Source organism: Mercenaria mercenaria, chromosome 7 (assembly GCF_021730395.1).
Source record: "Mercenaria mercenaria strain notata chromosome 7, MADL_Memer_1, whole genome shotgun sequence".
In the NCBI taxonomy this organism is placed as follows: domain Eukaryota; kingdom Metazoa; phylum Mollusca; class Bivalvia; order Venerida; family Veneridae; genus Mercenaria; species Mercenaria mercenaria.
In genome coordinates this window covers 26246014-26265657 of record NC_069367.1, presented here as the reverse complement: position 1 = coordinate 26265657, position 19644 = coordinate 26246014, and the positions used below count along the sequence as shown (strand labels likewise).

General features: G+C 35.0%; 2 protein-coding genes across 2 annotated transcripts; one reads left to right on the top strand and one right to left on the bottom strand.

Moving 5' to 3' along the window:
• Window positions 1-8785: 8785 nt before the first annotated feature.
• On the top strand, window positions 8786-14451 carry LOC123555954 (uncharacterized). The gene is made up of 5 exons (XM_045346542.2): window positions 8786-9156; window positions 9417-9654; window positions 9839-10047; window positions 10226-10446; window positions 13980-14451. Exons 1-4 carry the CDS (start codon window positions 9028-9030, stop codon window positions 10289-10291), a joined length of 642 nt encoding a protein of 213 aa, XP_045202477.2. The 5' UTR covers window positions 8786-9027; the 3' UTR covers window positions 10292-10446; window positions 13980-14451.
• Window positions 14452-17062: 2611 nt separating this feature from the next.
• LOC128558215 (uncharacterized) lies at window positions 17063-19644 on the bottom strand. Its single transcript, XM_053547082.1, has 3 exons — window positions 19462-19644; window positions 18222-18366; window positions 17063-17297 (listed from the first exon to the last, which is right to left on the bottom strand). Exons 1-3 carry the CDS (start codon window positions 19642-19644, stop codon window positions 17224-17226), a joined length of 402 nt encoding a protein of 133 aa, XP_053403057.1. The 3' UTR covers window positions 17063-17223.

Sequence of the window (19644 nt, the reverse complement as noted above, 5' to 3'; positions counted from 1 at the left end):
TTCTACTACGCATGCGCACCGGTTCTATAATTTTTGTAAGACGTCTTTTTCGCACTTGACTTCGGTCATAGAACACAAATGAAATTGAAAGGATTATGATATTTCGTAGAAAAATGTTTAAAAAGTAAAGATGTGTATATAACACTCAAGAGAGGAGTTGATTTGAGCTTGCAAAAAGACAGACAGACAGACAGAACAAATGTCTTTTTTTTTTGTGTCTAGCCGTCCGGTAACCGGAGGCCTAGCCTGCGTTCTAGTCGTCCGGTTACCGGACGTCCAGCAAATCCTCAGGGGATTTTCTAGTCGTCCGATAATTGATTTCCTAATGAATAAGACATGATTTTATGTAGTTTTAATGTATTTACTTGAGATATCGATACTTATCTGTAAACAAAAGTTTGTGTAAACACATACAATAAACAGTTACGATAAATAACTGCATTATTCAGCTGATAAAATGGAAGTTTGCCGATTTCAATAATGGCAAAACCGACGTGACGTCACTTATTAAAATCTGTTCATCTTGAGGCTTTTATCAATTATGGGATCGGAATTTTTAAATTTTAATAATTTTTTCACTGGAGTTTCAAAATCAAAACAGTTTTGAGGAACTGTCAATTTTCGTATTAAATTAAAGTTTATGCCTTTAGAAAAAATATCACTTTTTACAAAATAGCATATGGACATTCGGCGATCATTTCTAAAAATAGAATATCAACGGATTTGTAAACAATCGGCACGCATTCTTGCATTTAATCTACTGAAAAATCAGATAAGTATTGATATTTTAAGTAAATAACATTTAAAACTATTGATCAGGTCGGATATCCGGGCACTTTAGCGTATCGCGTTGCGTAGCAACAAGCCGAGGTGACAGCAAACGCTAAATTGTAATTGAAAAGCGTTTCATGTTTCACTAGTGCTGGTTGTTTTTCTTTGCTTAAAGTTAAATTTTGGGCAATATTAATAAGTCAGTGAATTTATAATGTAGCATGATGTCCCAGAAATCGCTCCTGTGAAAGAAAACTTTCTTTTTTTAGGTTTCAGACGTGATATTCATCATTGATCCGTGTAAGCTGCGAGGTCTCATATTTGTGACGGACTGGATGAAAATCATAATTTAAAAAATTGGAGGTCTTTTAAAAATAAATAAAATAGAGAATTTAGCTCAACTAATTAGGTTAATCCATTTGTTTCACTTTTCTCGTTCTATTTTGTAGCCTGCCATTAAAATAGTTCTGAAAGCCAGATAGCTTGAACTGTGGTGTCAAAAGTGATTCAGTCACGCCAAATTTAATTAAATCAACACCTCTTACCTAAATTCTGATTCGTGTGAGATTTAATGAGAGGTGTCAAAATTTAAAGCTTAATAGTACATTATGCGTAAATACTGGAGAAGGGATTTTTTCCCTCGAAGCCAAAGAACTATATTTTTATAGCTCTTTGCTCGAAGCGTATCAGGATCACAATATAAGATATTTTTCTGCATTTATAACACAAAGGGATTTTTATATGTTACACGTGGAGATAAAATGATATATAATAACTGCATGCTAGCTTCTTTTTACGAAAAGCCAGGACGTATCAATAAATTGATGACTTCTGTTTACGAAAATACTGTCTGCTTTGTAGTAAATTGTCAATTATTTAAAACTGTGAACGATAATTTGCATCCATATTTTTTTGTTAATTGTTATAGGCTGTCACAATTGACTGCTTCCACTTACCACAAAATTAAAGCATACATTCCAGTCATAAGTCATAAATCACTATGGAAACCAATCAGTATGTGGTATATTAATGAAAATCAGTTTCGACCAGTTCCTAATGACTATCACTAATTAATACTATTGATTTCCTGTTTGTTTTATCCCTCTGATGTACCCCTTCGGGGCCATATGGTAATTTCCTGTCTTATCCGTTTGATGTATGCCTTCAGGGTCTTATGATATTTGGAAGATGCACATTATTGTTATTTGCATGTCAATTATTGTCAAAGGGATTAAGAGAGCTACTACATAAAAAAAACTTAATTAATACACATGCCCGAGCATATAGGCATATAGTTCATTTGAAATTTTAAAATCAATTCACCAAACTAATTTTTGACTGGAAGGACATTTCACATTTCTTCAAAAAAAAAAAAAAAAAAAAAAAAAAAAAAAAAAAAAAAAAAATGACTGCAATAAGATTACATAGAATAAAGTATAAGTTTTCAACTTTATTTAAATGACTTTCATACTTAATGTACTTCAACATTATAGTATTTTACATAAAACAAAATAAAATATATCGCACAAAATACATTTCAGCAAAATGGCAACAATATAATTATTCAGAGCATTAAAACATTTAGAAAATCAGCTTATCAGCTTATTTTAAAAAGACATAAAAATCAGAAAATTAATTTACTTATTTATTTGATCTGTTCATTCTTGAAAAGAAAATAACATTCTTTTTCAAGACACTTAAAAGATTCTCTGAAAGATGAAAGAAACAACTGCTACGATTTTAAGCAAAGAAGTTGAATAAAAAAATTGTTATGTTCTCAGATATTTAGTTTAGTTTAATATTTATATATGCAAACTGAGAAAATGTTGAATAAATTTGGAAACTTGTTTTAATTATAACTTATCCGTAGCGCCGAAGAGCTGACAATACATAATGTGTCACTTTTTCCAGACCGTTTTAAAATGCCACAAAATCAATTATTACAAAAACCCTACTTTTTTTTGAAAAATATATAGATTGTACCACAGCGTAAGGACTGTAGATAATAAAAAAATTACTCTTGATTTGGTTTATTTGAAAATAAAAACATCAAAACCCACACCGCTAGTTAATTCGCTACGTATAGGAGAGATCGCCGTGACGTCACGCGTTAACATCTGTTTATCTGGTGCTGCTTTCACCTCCAAGGTGATTTGCATAATCGACTGCTCCGGATGTGACGTCATGCCGACCTGATCATTACTTATTCATTAAGAAATCAATTACCGGACGACTCGAAAATCCCCCGAGGATTTGCTAGCCGTCCGGTAACCGGATGACTAGAATGCAGGCTAGTCGTCCGGTTACCGGACGGCTAGACACTTCCTTTTTTTATGCTTTTTAGTTTAAACATATTTATTCCCAAAATAGAGTACTTATATTTATACGTATGACATACTGTAGTGAAGACAAAACAGGAAAGGATAAGAATGAAAGACAAGTCTTACAGAATTCTTCTCCTTTGCGGACAAAATATAACTGTATGGGCATATCGAGCTTTAATCTGTAATGGGGCTAGGAATATAGTCTTAAGATATGAAAAAATAAATATATGAAAAAAAGTATATTGATCGCTGTGAATGTAAAAAATGGAACGGGGACAATGTATATGGTAGAAGGAAAGTATTCACATAAATGTAGAGGTTAGAACAAGTCAAAAGTAGAATAGAAGAGAGAAGGTGGGAAGAGATGGGAATGTCTCAGGGTTGCTAACCAAATCTCTTACTTTCGGAAATATATGCCTGTACATGAGTAAATATAGTCATGTTATCCTGATCAGATAGGTCTGGGTTTCCAAACAGAATAGTATCCAAGTCAATTTCGAAATTCCGCGGATTATTAAGAAGATCGTTGCGACAAAGATCGAAATTTCTGCATTCAAAAAAGAAATGGAAATTAGTTTCCATCTGTCCACACTGGCATAATGGTGTAGGAGAAATACTTTTTAGATAAAGATGTTGATTCAATGCACTGCACTTAGTTCGTAGTCGTGTATGGAGCACCTGGAGTTTTCTGAATCCGGTGTAGTAATAGGCTGGAGTACGCTGCTTATTTTTATTTAGATTACTTTTAAATGATGAAAGTGTTTCAGAATTACGGATATCTGGTCTCAATAAATTCCAATCACGTACAACGGAAGGCAAAAAAGAATTGAAATAAAAGATGTTCTTGCAGGTACACCATGGATATTTTCAGAGTTTCTTAGGTTGTAGCGAGTATCACCTGAGTCAGGAACTAGAGAGGATAGATATGCTGGAGTCAAATTAGATTTCATTTTAAAGAACATAAGAAGTCGATGTTTGTAATGTCTATCGGAAAGTGGCTCCCAGGGTACTTCTCTCTTTAGGTTTTCCATGGAAACAAGTTTGGTAGCTCCGGAGACTATTCAAGCACATTCATTTTGAATTTTGTCGAGTTGATCCATTTCATACTTTGTACAGTTACCCCACACCACGTCTGCATATTCGAGTATTGGCCTTATGAAAGAAATATATATAGTTTCAAGGGAGCGACGGTCAAGTGAAAATTTCAATTTACGCATTGTATTAACTCTCTTCCAAGCTTTTGCTACAATGTAGTTGATACGAGAATGCCAGCAACAATCATTTGACAGGAATACACCAAGATGTCTATGTTCGAGTACCTCTGGAATATTCTGGTTAAACATTCGAAGAGGAGGGTGTAGTTGAAAGTTTCGTTTTCTTGAAATTAAAAGCGCTTCTGATTTGGAGGGATTAAATTTAACAAGCCATTTATCTGCCCAAGATGAAATTGTTTGGATATCAGACTGGAGAAGATTTGCCGCAATGTCCGGTCGCTGAACTATAATGTAAAGACTTCATGCTTTTTGGTGAAATACTGAAAATAGTGTATTTGTTAGTACAAGTTTATACACCCTATCCTTACAACATGCTTTATGAAATGAATAAATATAAATTTTCGATGAAAGCTGGTTTTCAGATTCTTTACGTTATTTTTATTGTAAATGTTATTGTATGTATTTATGTACATGATATATTTAATAAATACTGTTTAAACTAAGTTTATACATGGTATTTGATATTCTCATTAACGACTATATATATTACAGAGGCGCAAGTCACGTGACATTGTTAATAGCAAAGAAGTATAAAATGCATATATTGCAGAGGCGCAAGTCACGTGACATTGTTAATAGCAAAGAAGTATAAAATACATATTATTTTTATAGCTCTTTGTTAATAGTGAGAAAGATCTCATGATGGGTAATGTAAACAGAATAATAAGCCTGGGTAAAACAAGAAATACTTTAAATAACCGAGGATTCAGCCACTTGGGAAATAGGCCAAGGATGGGACTGCACTGTGCGTTGTCTGGAAGGGTATTCCTCATTCGGATGTACTGTTCTTGAAAATTCTTTTTTTAAAAAAAAGTGGAATTATCTTTTAGCCGTTAAGTATCTTTTGCGCTTATTAAGTAAGTAGCTGTGCAGGAAATACAGAGCAAAGTGAAGACAGACAATTCTACGGGTTCCGTTTGGACAATCGAGATTTTTATTCCTTAACCCCGTACCTCGAAAATCGAAATCATGAAACTATGATGATGAAAGTCGAAACCGCGATGGTGAATTAATCTCGTAGACAAACTTAAAACCTGCACATCTTCTTCAAAAGACTGGTGGAATACATTGAAGCCTTTCATAACTTAAGATTCTTCTGTTTCTATCCCACCCCTTATCGATCCTGTCACTTATATGCCAACCACAAGTGATGCAGAAAAGGCTGACCTTTTAAATACGTACTTTGCAAATCAGACTCAACTAAATGATGACGGTAAAATTCCACCGAATCCAACCGTCCCTCCAGTTGAACGCAAGCTATCATCTGTGACTCTTATCCAGAATGAAGTTGAGGATGTTCTCAGAAACTTGCAAATAGGGAAGGCTTCTGGTCCCGACGGAATTAGTAACCGTATACTGCGCGAGGCTTCTCGGCAACTTTCCGGCCCTCTCTGTTCTTTATTCAACTATTCTCTGCACTCAGCAAACGTTCCTCTGTCCTGGAAAGATGCAAACGTGTGTGCTGTTTTTAAGAAAGGCGACTCCTCTCTCCCAAACAACTATCGGCCTATATCCCTTCTCAGCTGTGTAGAAAAAGCATTTGAAAAAGTTTTATTTAAACATATTTACAATCACCTTCATGACACAATTTTTCTAACCCCGGTGCAGTCTGGTTTCTTACCTGGCCACTCCACTGTCAGTCAGTTGACCCTTCTCTACAATACATTTTGCAAAGCTCTAGATGAAGGGCTTGGGGTTAGGGCTGTCTTTTTTGACATCAGCAAAGCTTTTGACAAGGTTTGGCACAAAGGTCTTCTTGTAAAACTACAAAATGCAGGTATTACTGGATCTTTACTTGAATGGTTTTCTAACTATCTTTTCAATAGACGCCAACGGGTTATCCTTCCTGGAACCTCTTCTACTTGGAAAGGTATCGGTGCTGGTGTCCCCCAAGGATCTATTCTTGGGCCTCTTCTGTTCTTGATTTTTATTAATGACATTGTAGTTGACACTGGCAGTGAAATCAGCTTGTTTGCTGATGATACTAGCCTTTATATTATTGTTGACCAACCTGAACAGGCAACTCAGTTACTACAGACGGACATCCAGAAAATATCCAGATGGGCCGATACATGGTTAGTACAGTTAAACCCTGCAAAATCTGAATCTTTATTGTTTTCTCGCAAAGCAAATCAACATTTACATCTACCCCTCTTTATGGCAGGACTCCAGATTCCTGAGGTTTCCTATCATCAACATCTTGGTGTCACTCTGTCAAACGATTGTAAATGGCATCATCATATCAACTACATAACAAGCAAGGCTTGGAAAAGGGTTCATGTTATGCGCAAGCTGAAAATTGTCTTAGATCGAAGATCTCTTGAAACGATATACCTTTCCTTTATACGACCGATTTTGGAATATGCAGATGTAATCTGGAACAACTGCACAGCATATGAAAAGGAACAACTTGACAAAATTGAAAATGAGTGTGCCAGAATCGTAACTGGAGCCACCAAGCTAGTATCACTGCATGACTTAAGACTAGAGGTGAATTGGAGGACGCTTGAAGATAGAAGGCGCGATCACAGAATTATCATGTTTTTTCAAATGTGCAGAGGCACTTCTCCTTCGTATCTGATCAGTCTCGTCCCGCCAGTCGTTAATTCAGTTTCCAACTACAGCCTTCGCAATTCCGGTGATCTCCGCTCGGTGGCTTCTCGCACTTCACAATACTTCAATTCCTTTCTCCCTTTGACTGTGCGCGAATGGAACGATCTTTCGGATGACATCAAAAATGCACCGTCGCTTAGTGTGTTAAAGAGGCGTCTTAAGGCCGACCAGCGTCAAACTCCCTCTTATTATTACTGTGGAAGTAGAAAAGCACAAATTCTTCATGTTAGACTTCGTATGAAATGCAGTGGTCTTAATTATCATTTGTTCTTACGTAATATTGTTAACTCTCCGCTTTGTCATTGCGGACAACCCGAGACCAGCTCACATTTTTTGCTTGAATGTAGACTGTATTACCTTCCTCGGCATGTAATGTTAATTTCTGTTGGTAATTTCACCCAGTCTATCACTGTTAACACCTTACTTTATGGTGATACTTCTCTGTCTGATACTGACAACAGACAAATCTTCACAGCTGTCCAACAATTTATCCTTGGAAGCCATAGGTTCGCTTGACTTGTGATCTGACCCCTATACTGTTTCACACTGTCATTATCTCCAGACAACAAGACTGTTAAGTATATAAAGCTAGGAGTGGTTTGGGGCAGCTGAACACTTTCTCTATATATTTTCTTCCTTCCCTTTTCATTTTAGAGAATATAGTTCTTCTATGTACTATTTCATACTTTAACTATTATGGTTACCTAATTTTGCTAAAATATTCTAAATATTAAAAAGGCGATGTACTAATACTTTTATTTCATCTTTACCTTCCATTTCTGAGCATTTTGTTGTTTTTCCTTTTTCTTTTTGGTTTTTCATTTTGCTTTTTTTTTCTTTTTCATGAATAACTAAGAATGTGTTACACATTAGTTTAACAGCCATCCATAGTATTGTAAATATTATCTTTCCGGAGGTTGACTCGATAAGTATTTCATTACTTCCGTCAATATCCTATTGCTTGTGTTGTTATGTCTGTCTGTATGTGTATGAATGTATCTTGTGTAACATTTGCAATAAAATATTCTTAAACTAATTCATGCTGGCGCAAACACGAAACTACGATGGTGACAACGAGATATCATTTCATGGTGTCGCGTTTTCATCATCGTGATTTCGACTTTCGAGATAATGATGTTGGAAATAAAATATCGATGTTCCAAACGGAACACCGTTCAATTGTGTTCCGTTCAATTCCCCACACTGAACCGAAAATAAAACACACCAGCATTATCTAAAACTGCCAAACCTACCTATATTTTCACGAAACTTTTTGGACAACCAATAATACCTAACAACCTTTTTTGCATTGAATTAGGACATGTACATGTACTCCCAGTGCGGTTTGTCCTTGTGAAATGAAATTTTCTTTAATTTTTAAAAGCAAACAGCTAGTGGTACTGTAAAATTGTTTTATGATTGTTCTTAAAAATACATTGCGAAATTTTTAGAGAGTCAAGTTAGTGTTCAAAAGCTAAGCGGTAATGAATTACAGTCTTTAGAGTGTGTGGCGGTTTTGAATGGGGATAACGCACGTTTTTTTTTTTTTTTTTTTGTTATAACATCTGCAGAATCCCGAGAGATTGGTTGGTGCCCGAGCTCGAGAGGGATCCTGAGGGATTCTGATGAAGATGTTTTGAAAAGAACATACGCTAACGCTGTTCTAGCATAAAACGCGTAAAAACTAATAATAAAATGAATATATTGTCTGTCAACGTCATTGAATTTTCATGAAATGCGCGGGAATGGTAGCGTTGTTTTCCACGTTGGCGTCATTTCCTTTTGAATTATCCGTTTCTAAACACTATGTAATTGGTATTTCATTTTCATTTAATAAATCGCCGACAGAATATACAAAATGTGAAACGTATGCTCTCTTTCTTTTATAAAAAATGTAATTACTCCCTTTTATAAAAAAGGGTGTTAATATCTGATCATTTCTTCATATTAATATTTAATAATATCTAGTTTTGCGTATTTGTTGGATATCAGGATATGTGTTTGTGAACGTGTTTGTCCCTAACTGCGGCAGAGAGAGACCCGTAATGCTTGTAATGGACAACCATGACTCTCATATAAGTATCGCTGTCATTGAGAAGGCAATATCAGAGGGTATTGTGCTTCTTGGTCTGCCTGGGCATTCCACTCATATCCTGCAACCTTTAGACGTCAATGTAAGTTAATGTTTTATCTGTGGGCTAACTTATTGTCTGCTATAAAAAAATAAATACTTCTTTGATTCAATGACATAAACTCGCACGATTAATCTACGTCAATTCCTCTAGTTCTTGGTAAAGTAATTAATACAAAAATGTATTGAAAATGCCGAAACACTTATTCCAGATAAATGCTATAATACTGCTCATTTAATCTAAGGCATAGCTGTATTATGATTTGTTTTGTAATTAGTATAATTAATGATATTCTATTTCAGATTATATCACCGCTGAAAGACGCGTACACGAAAGTGGCAGCCGGTCTTGGCTACTTAAATACCGCTATCAGTGTTGGGAAAGCCAAGTTTCCGGTCGTCTTAAAGCATGCAACGGACAAGATTGCGCCAGCTACCATAGTCAACGGTTTCGCTAAAACTGGCATCTGTCCATTCAGTCCTTCTGTGATAGACACATCACAGATAGTAGAACCGACTTTCAGAGACGACGCAAACGGAGGTACTAATTGTAATGCTAAGTTTTATATATCTAAAATGAGTGCTAATTCTAAATGCCTTTTTAGCTCCACAATCAAAACACATATTCACGGTGAAAATAAACGATATCGTCATTTGAAATACATTGAGAATTTATGTCAATCCTCTTAAGTTTAGCTATGCAGTTATATTTATATGCTTTGCAGGACCAGATGAGCCTGAGGTGAGGACCTGTGGTACCTATGGGTCTTACATTACTAACCCATTGGTGAGAAGAGGACTCATTTCAAATTCACTGGCAAACATTCTGGTACCCCCTCCCACAAAACCACAGAATAAACAGCAGAAAAGAACACGGGTTGTAGCCGAGGGCAGACTTATCAGCAGCGGCAATGATATGCTGAGTCAACTAAAGGTAAACATGTTTGAAAGTACATTTATTTAGTAATTTGTTACTCATATCATCAATCCCACTGTAATTAGTGTAGTTGCAATTTTTAAAACATACGTACCTTTCTTCCTACTAACTAAGGATTTAAATAACATATTAGAAGCATCAATACGGATAAAAACTATACTTTATGATATTCAAGGAGAAGGAAGAACTTGCTGAAAAAAGAAGAGTGAATCAGAAAGAAGGAAAAAGGAAATGGAAATGAAAAGAAAACTGAAACAAGAAGATGATAGGATGAAAAAGATAAAGAGAATGAAAGAAAAAGAAGAAAGAGAAGCTAGAAAGCTAAAGGACAAAGAAATGAAAAGTATTAGGAAACAGAAAAAATAGGAAGAGCAAGAACGAAAACAGAAGGAGAAGGTATGATTTGCTTGATATTGACTTTTTTCTAAAGGGACTTCTAAATTACATGTTGTGTGATAAATATATGCGTAACTTACATAACAAATTTACGTTTTTAAATACTAATTTTACTACTAGGACGGTATATTACATGTTTATCAAATCCATTCATTTTCTTAAGTTTTATTTAGTGCAAGTGGTCTTTAATTGAGCAAAAACAAAAGATATACCAAATCAATACTTTTTCAATACTTTTTTTATCTGCTTCCGGAATAAAAGAGGATCTTCCGGTCTGTTCCTCTTTTTTGCCGCTATACGGAGTTTTTACCGGTGAAAATCACAGCAAAAATTGAAGAAATCGCAGACCACAGCAACAGAAAATCAAAATTTGTTCGTACTTGCGAACAAAATTCCAAATAAAATTTACAAATTCTTGTTCATTTCTCACATTTTTAAATGCAATTTGGAATTTTGTTCGTACGTACCAACAAATCCTGGCTGTTCGTACATACGAACAATAACCCATATTCCGTTTTATTTTTCAGTTCTGACATGCTGTTCAAACAGCTCAGATTTGTTCGTACGTCCGAACAAAATTCCAAAATAGCTTTAAATTTTTTCTTTATTTCTCACTATCATTTGTTCGTACGTACGAACAGCCTGGATTTGTTCGTACGTACGAACAAATGTGAGAACTGAAAAAGAATTTCTTCTTGAAAAAATGCAATTTGGAATTTTGTTCGTACGTACGAACAAATCCTGTCCATATTATTTTTCAATTCTGATATTCAGTTCGAACAGCCCAGATTTGTTCGTACGTACGAACACAATTCCAGACTGCTTTAAAAATTCTTTTTCATTTCTCACAATTATTTGTTCGTAATGAGCAACCTCACATGTACGAAGGAATGAGAGAACTGAAAAAGAATTAACTTAAAAAAAAAAGCAATTTGGAATTTTGTTCGTACGAACGGACAAATCCAGGGTCTGTATGCAAAAGATTAACTCTCAGTTCTGACATTTTGTTTGAACAGTCCAGATTTGTTCGTACGTACGAACAAATTTCCAACTTGCATTCAAAAATTCTTTTGCATTTTTTTAAAATCAATTCGTTTTGCGTCATGTCTGATCCATTGTGTCGACAACAATTCTAGTTGCATTTCTCATACGACAATATTCTGTTCAGATCTCTCATTTGTGTACGAACAAATCAGCTGTCTAGTCGACAAATGTCTGAGAATGCAAGATTTGAATTTGTACGAACAAATCGGACTGTATGCATTTGAAAAATATCCAAATATGAACAAATGTGAGAACTGAGAAAGAATATTGGAATATTGTTCGCACGTACGAACAAATGCCGCTTAATACCATTTTGAAAATACAACAATCACTGAAAATTTCAACACATATTTTAATCTATTTATTTAAAAAATACCAAAACAAATACTTATGAACATAATAAATATAACACAAAGTCTAACATAATTAAACAAGAGCTGTCATTGACAAGAGTTGTTGGTGAAAAAAGAAAACGAAAGCTCCGCCAAGAGGGGCAATATATGCCTAAAAGGTTCTATCAGAGGAGGACGGGAGCAAAATTTAAAGAACTTAACTGTTGAAGCCGAAAGGACAAGAAGAACAAAGGGAAGGAATTGAAAATAATCAAAGTCAACAGAAAAAAAATTCTAAGTCCACAAAAAAATCCTTACCAGGTAGATATATGTGAAAATACACTTAACAAGAGTGCAAGAATGTCACAATATACGCCCCGTCGCAGCAAATTAGCAAATAGCAGCTGTGTTTGCAAATGGAATCTTAACTTTGTGGTTGTTTAGTAATCATTAGAATTCTTTTGTTTTTCTAAATCAACATAAAAACTCCTTACCATGTAGAAATACCTTAAAATACACCTAAAATTTGAAAGTAGCATCTATGTTGTACCACAGAAAAGTGATCTTGGTTTTTTCCTACGGTCAATTAAAAAAAAGTTACAGTATAGGTTATTTATAGTAACAACTAAGGGAAGTTAATCTTAAAAAAAAATCCAAAAATAATTTGTAAGTCCACACAAAACTCCTTACCCTTTAGAGATAGGTCAAAACACACCTCAACATTGGATGTAATATGCATGTTGTACTACAGAAAAGTGGTCTCGATTTTTCCCTACGACTAGTAATGAAAAAGTTGCAATATAAGCTATTTATAGTAACAACAAAGGGAAGTAATTCTAAAGAAGGGACCTGCGCATGTCACTTCATCTCACGATGGTGTACAATTGTGCCAAGTTACATCAAAATCCCTTCATGCATGAAGAAGAAATGCTCCGGACAAAGTCATTCTTGTATCTGACCTTTGGCCTCTAAGTGTGACCTTGACCTTAGACCTAGGGACCTGGTTCTTGCGCAAGACACTCCATCTCGTGGTGGTGAACATTTGTGCCACGTTATATCAAAATCCCTCCATGCATGAAGAAGAAATGCTCCGGACAAAGTTTTCATTCTTGTATCCTTTGACCTCTAAGTGTGACCTTGACCTTAGACCTAGGGACCTGGTTTTTGCGCATGAGACTCCGTCTCATGATGGTGAACAATTGTGCCAAGTTTCATCAAAATCCCTCCATGCGTGAAGAAGATATGCTCCGGACAAAGTCATTCTTGAATTTGACCTCAAAGTTTGACCTTGACCTTAGACCAAGGGACCTGGTTCTTGTGCATGACACTCCGTCTCATGATGGTGAACAACTGTGCCAAGTTTCATGAAAATCCCTCCATGCATGAAGAAGATATGCTCCGGACAAAGTCTGTGGACGCCGCCCGCCCACCCACCAGGGGCGTTCCCATAATACGTCCCGTTTTTCAAACGGGCGTATAAAAATTGGAGGTACCATCCATGTTGTACCAAAGGAAAGTGGTCTTGTTTTTTCCCTACGATCAATCATAAAGAAGTTACAAAATAAGCTATTTATAGTAACATGAAAGGGAAGTAATTCAATTAAACAAGAGCACCGCCTTGCGGGTGCTGACGCTTATCTGATTTTTTGTATAATAGAAATATTGTCCTATCCATGATTTTCTAAGTCTAAAAAGGGCCATCATTCTTGCAAAAAGCAGGATAGAGTTATGTTTCTTGACGTACAGCATCCACTTATGATGGTGAAAAACTGTTGCAAGTTTTAAAGCAATAGCTTTGAAGAACAGCTGACTTAAACATAATACTCAACCAAGACAACTGATTTTCTGAGTCCAAAAGGGGCCATAATTATTGCAAAACGCAGGATGGAGTTATGTTTCTTGATGTACAGGGTCAGCTTATGATGGTGAACAAGTGTTTCAAGTTTCAAAGCAATAGCTTTGATAGTTTAAGAGAAAAAGTTGACCTAAACATAAAACTTAACCAAGAAATCTGATATTTTGTAAGTCCAAAAGGGGACATAAATCTTGCAAAAAGCAGGAAAGAGTTTTGTTTCTTGATGTACAGTGTCAGCTTATGATGGTGAACAAGTGTTGCAAGTTTATGAATAATCAAATTCTTTATATTCGTCTTCTAAGGTGGACCTTAAGAGAAAACGTCTATTTATTGAGGAGCAGATCATGTCAGCGAGCATGTATGTATGTGGTGACTGTAAAGAGAAGGGGAGGCCAGATGATGAGATTAACGGCATTCTTTGGTTCGGCTGCGATGAAGAGACATGTGGATTATGGTTTCATGAGCATTGTCTGACACAACAGGCCAACGAATATCTTTGTGAAAGTTTAGAAAATGGAGAGGAGTGGTTTTGCCACAGGTGTAAGCCGTGGCTTTACGAGGAGTACACTTGATTGTAGAATTCCATATCTGTGATATTCAGTTTGAGCCAGTTTTAATAATATTATATGAATATATATTTTAACCTGTGTTTCTTTTTTGTATTTCCAAAAGGCCCTCATTTTAATCTGAAACCAACTCAACATTTCTTTCTTAATTATAGCAGTTTGCATGATTTTTATGGGGGCAAAGTGTGTATACAGGTTAGTCTCCAGGAAAGCCAGTCTTAATGTAATAATAAATGTAAAATTAGAAAGATTAGATTTTTATGATCAGTTCCTGAAAATTCGAGCCAAATACATCATCTGTTTACAAATCTACAGATCTTCAAAACCCAACCACCGATATCAATTTAGCATTACGTTGGAAACGTCATTCAAACTTGATTTTGCATATTTGTACTGAGCGATTTATGAATCTAGTATTTGATAAATTCTTGAAACAGACTTTTCAAATCATCATCACGCTTCAGGATTATGTTTTAATTTTGAATATATATAACGGAATTTGAAATATTTTCGCTTGCAGAAAGGTTACAACTGCTACAATGGAAGGTCCGGAAAACTACTCGGACTAACTGTGATATTAATAGAATTAATTGTCCCTTTTGAGGCCTCATCTACATTCGTGCCACGAACAAAGACGTAATACGAAAAACTGCATGGTGTTAACGAAGAACCCAGCTTTTTTTCAGTGAAAATTTTATGTTTCTACTATGTTTTGTTCGAAAGTTATTGGCAAAAAATAGCGATTTCGTCCGGAAACTACTGGGAAACCAGGATAGTCTGAACATAAATGCACTTTAAAGGCACTGATAAAGATTTTTGCTAAAAATTATTTTTCTTTAAAATTGAAGTTTGCTTATATTATGAAGATTAGAACACGAGTTTTTGTTTCTAACTTATCTTAAAATGCCAAATAATAAAAAAGAATACCAGAGTCCCGCGGTCTTGACCAATACACCACGGAGGAATACGTGCATAACTATCTATAAAATTGTCATGTTATACATGTGCGTATGTAGTTTTGTGTATATATATGAACCGCACCATGAGAAAACCAACAATGCATTTTCGACAAGCATGGATTCAGACCAGCCTGCGCATCCGCACAGCGTGGTCAGGATCCATGCTGTTCGCTAACAGTTTCTCAATAGGCTTTGAAAGCTAACAGCATGGATCCTGATCATATAATTATATTAGTTAAGTATTAGCCAAAGGCATAGTGTACAGTTTGATTACTCGGTCATATGTGTTTACACGTTTTCAAACCAAAATTTTTCTTTCAAAATGACCTTTCTACTTTTTTATTACGTTTTGTTTTAGCTTGATCTCAAGTTTTTCTTAAGACACACTAATATGGAACCCTAAGTTTAGGTTACAAAACGCAATCTTTAACGTTTACAAACATGATGTTTACGGAAACGAACTGTAAGAGAATTTTGCTAAAAAGGATTGTTTATTTTGTTCGTTTGTTTTATAGTTATCATGTTCAAGTTAGTTAAATTTGAAGAGTGTGGAACATATAAAAAATGTTGACCGTTTGAGAATACAGTAAATGTTGTTAAAACTTGCATCGCAGTTCATTTTTCATTAACTGTCAATAACTTTGAAACCATATAATTTTTTTATTTTGTAAAATAGCAAAATTCTTCTGTTAAAGTAGCATGCCTCCAGATCGTTCGAAAACAAAACAAAAAAAATTTTTTTTTAGATATCTTGAAATAAATGCTATATTTCATAAGAAGGCTTTAAAACTTAATTACTGACAAACTTTATGTTACGGAAACACATGAGAATTTGCTGTTTTTGCTACTTTTTTGCGATAAAAAATCGAAAAGCGTTTGTCACGCTTTTACTCCAGGTAAACTGTCTCCATTATATACAGTATCTATATTTTGAAGTCATTACTCATTACGACGACGGGAAAATGTCCTTATTGCCGCGGCGGTCCGGGGTTCGATTCCCGACCCGGTCATCTTTTTTGTTGATTTGGAACTTTTTAAATTCATATTCTAATGTTCATAATATGATCAAACTTCAATTTGAAAGAAAGATTATTTTTTAGCCAAATCTGGAGACATGCTGCAATAAATCAACAACATGAATATTTTCTTTTAAAAAAAAATATGTCTTAATTAACTTCTGTGTTTACTTTTAGATTGTACGTTAGGTTCAGTCATTCTTTATTAGTAATATTCAATTAAACGTGAATTTTCTTGGTTGTATTTACAAAGCCTTGTTCTATTTTACAACGTCAGCTGTAGTGTCACAGGATAAAATTGTAAAGTCAATCCAGGACTGGAACCCTGGACTCCTCGCTTAGAGGGCGGATACTCTACCGACTGAGCTAACCGGCTGCCTGACACATCCTCCGCCTTATCGTTACAAAGTCCGTACCGTAACAATACAGTTAAGCAGGTCAATGTTTAAGACATTAAACCGATATGGGTGAAAAAATTAGTTGGATATCATGCGATCCGATTGGTTCATCTATATCAAGTAATGTTTTTATTGATCTGCTGAACAGACGGGCCTCAATGATTTATAAAGCTCGTGAAACATTGGACATGGTGAATAGTATCGACATTTAGTAAGGTCCAATCATTCTTTATAAATACTAAATGTTCCTTAAATTGCCAATTTAGTAAAGGATTATTTTTCGTCTTTTTTACAAAAGATTCACTGTGACCTTAGGGTAAAGGTTGTGCACATTGCAATGTTTGTACTAAGCAAACTGTCCCCGTTGTCATGTGATATCACACATCCTTGTAGCCTATATGGCTGTTTACCTTTGACGGTAATGTCACCAACTACAACAACAAAACTTACATATTTAAAAATTTATTATCTTTGATCACTTTAAATGCGTAGTCAAAATATGAAATAACGTAATGTAACAATGCACAATGTGACAAAACAACTGATAGCTGTATAGCGTAGCAAACGTCAGATGGTTTTTCCATGTGCAGGACATTTGTTGTTGGTATCAAAAGACGCTGGCCAGACGATTGCAGAGCACAAAGGTCAAGGTGAACACAAAGCTCCATCCAAATGGAGTAACTGAAAGAGATAATGTTAGAACATTAACTATATGTAAACTTAAGTATAATTGTTCATCATTGAGAACAATCATTAGAATACTGAAGAATTGAGAATTGTCACTTTATTTGCAAATGCGTTAGAATTCGGAAAAGGACTGCAGGAAGGTGCAAGTTTTAAGATTTAATATGACAATATAGTCTTAGAACTGTAAAGCTAAAAATAGTAGATTTTTGTTTGTATTGGCGATGACTGATATCCATGCTTTATAATTGAAAAGTAACTAGCGTTGGTTTAATCATTTTTCTAAGATTCCGCCATTTGCATTTTTAACAGATTAGAAAAAGCTCTAGTAAAGAGGAATATAATGCCTTTTTTTTATTTTAATTTACATTAAAATTTTGGTAAATGGTTTATAGGCAGCTACGAACTGACGTTGTTTGTGGGGTGTGTGGCGTGTAAGGCTGTGGCTAATGTCGGTTAAAAGTTGTAATAACTTATTACGAGACACGTTAAATAAATCGATCCATACTTTTGTGCTGTATGACTAGTCTATATTCAACAACTGTTTACTGGGCTTATAAGTAAACAGATGGTGAATATCTATCAGTCAAAACTTGAAAATCTAGTTCTGGTGTCGTGTGATAAAACACATATTGAATGGCTCGCGGGTCTATAGTCAAAATTACTGAGCATCGGATTTTCAGACCTCTGGCAATAGCTTCGAATATTGACCAGCAAGCAATTAAATAAACGTATAATGTATCTTGTCTATCATTCATGTAAATTTATATCATAACTGCAGTAAATCGCAAAGTATCACTAAACAACAACCGAAGAATTTATATGCAGTTGGACCTCTTGCTCTCCTGTCTCAAAATGTAAAATATTGTTTGAATAGGTTGTGAATACTCAAATTATTGCATATAAGAATATTTCAGTTACCTGTCATGGCGCTGTTTTCTCTCGGATCAAACACTGTCAATACGTTGTGAACTTGCTTTGGGTAAAATCCTACAGTCTCTGATTCCGGAGCGGATCTTTTGAATATGTCGCCTACTTCTCTCTTTCTGGAACCTGCACATTGAGTCTGCAAGAAAATAACTTAGTTTATACACTTTTTATATCTTTGTAATGCTTAACGTAATATTTCAGATTTAACGGTGTGGGTGGTGTACCTATATGTTGTATACACATTTCAGACCTGGGCAGGTAGAAGAAAAGGAGAACAGATATTCTTGAAGGCAGGTAGCTTTTTCAATTAGAATTTGATCCAAGACGATAATGCCTACACCTCTTCTTCGTTATGAATTTATTAACCTTTAATTAAAAATCGTATAGTCATTCAAAACACCTATCAGTGACAGGCATTGCGCCTGCTTGAAATAGATTCACAAGACACATGACTGGATTGTAACCATCTAAAGATTCGAATCCTGCAAGTAGTTCGTAATATAAATAATTGTGACATATTCACATTAAATAAGGATAAAAAGGTGGTTCTCTTTCTGTGTTACATGAAGCGTGACATACAGAATCTTATTCGGATATACAATTTCGGATATACACAATTTTAGTCGTCGAAATAGATGTCGTTACATCGTGGTAAGATGGTTGATTTTTACGTTGCAAAAAGTTGAAAGGTGACGTTGACGTAGTTTGAAACATCCACGTAGTGTTTTCGGATGGTAGCCGGTTCAGTATTATTTCAGTAACAATGAATGCAAGATATTTCAATAAAACAAAAGACTCCTTTTTGCAATGATGCAAGAAACTAATGTTCTAAATAAATAAACGTTTGATTGAATAAAATGTCTGGAAATTTTGAAAAAAAATGTACACGAGTTTATAATTGACATCAATGTGGATTGAAAATGCGCGCTATGGTTTATGTATGACAATTGCAACAGGAGCTCCGTGTGCAGAATTGACAAACATGTCATGCTTCAAGAGCCACACAAGAGATCAACATGTCTTATCTGCTCTAACGAATAACAGTAGGACATTGTATTTGGATACACGTTGCAAGAATGAGACCGGTTTAAAGTCTTCGTATGTATGTCGAAATATGTGAAAAGATATTAACTACGTCTTTAACAATCCCTATTACTGCAACATATGTCTGTTTTTTAAAAAGAAAAATATTTCGTAAATTCATGCATCGTGGAAAAAATTATTGTCTTACGTCGCACGAGGTCGAGCCGCTTGGACAGACCTTCAGATCACATGTCAAGAAAATTTGGTCGTTATTGTAGAACTTAAAAGCTTCAATTGTTGCAGACGCTGTTCCATCACCGTTGTCTGTAAAATTGCTGATAAGTTCACTGCTTACATGGCATCTGTAAAACAAAATAACCTTTGTTCTCAT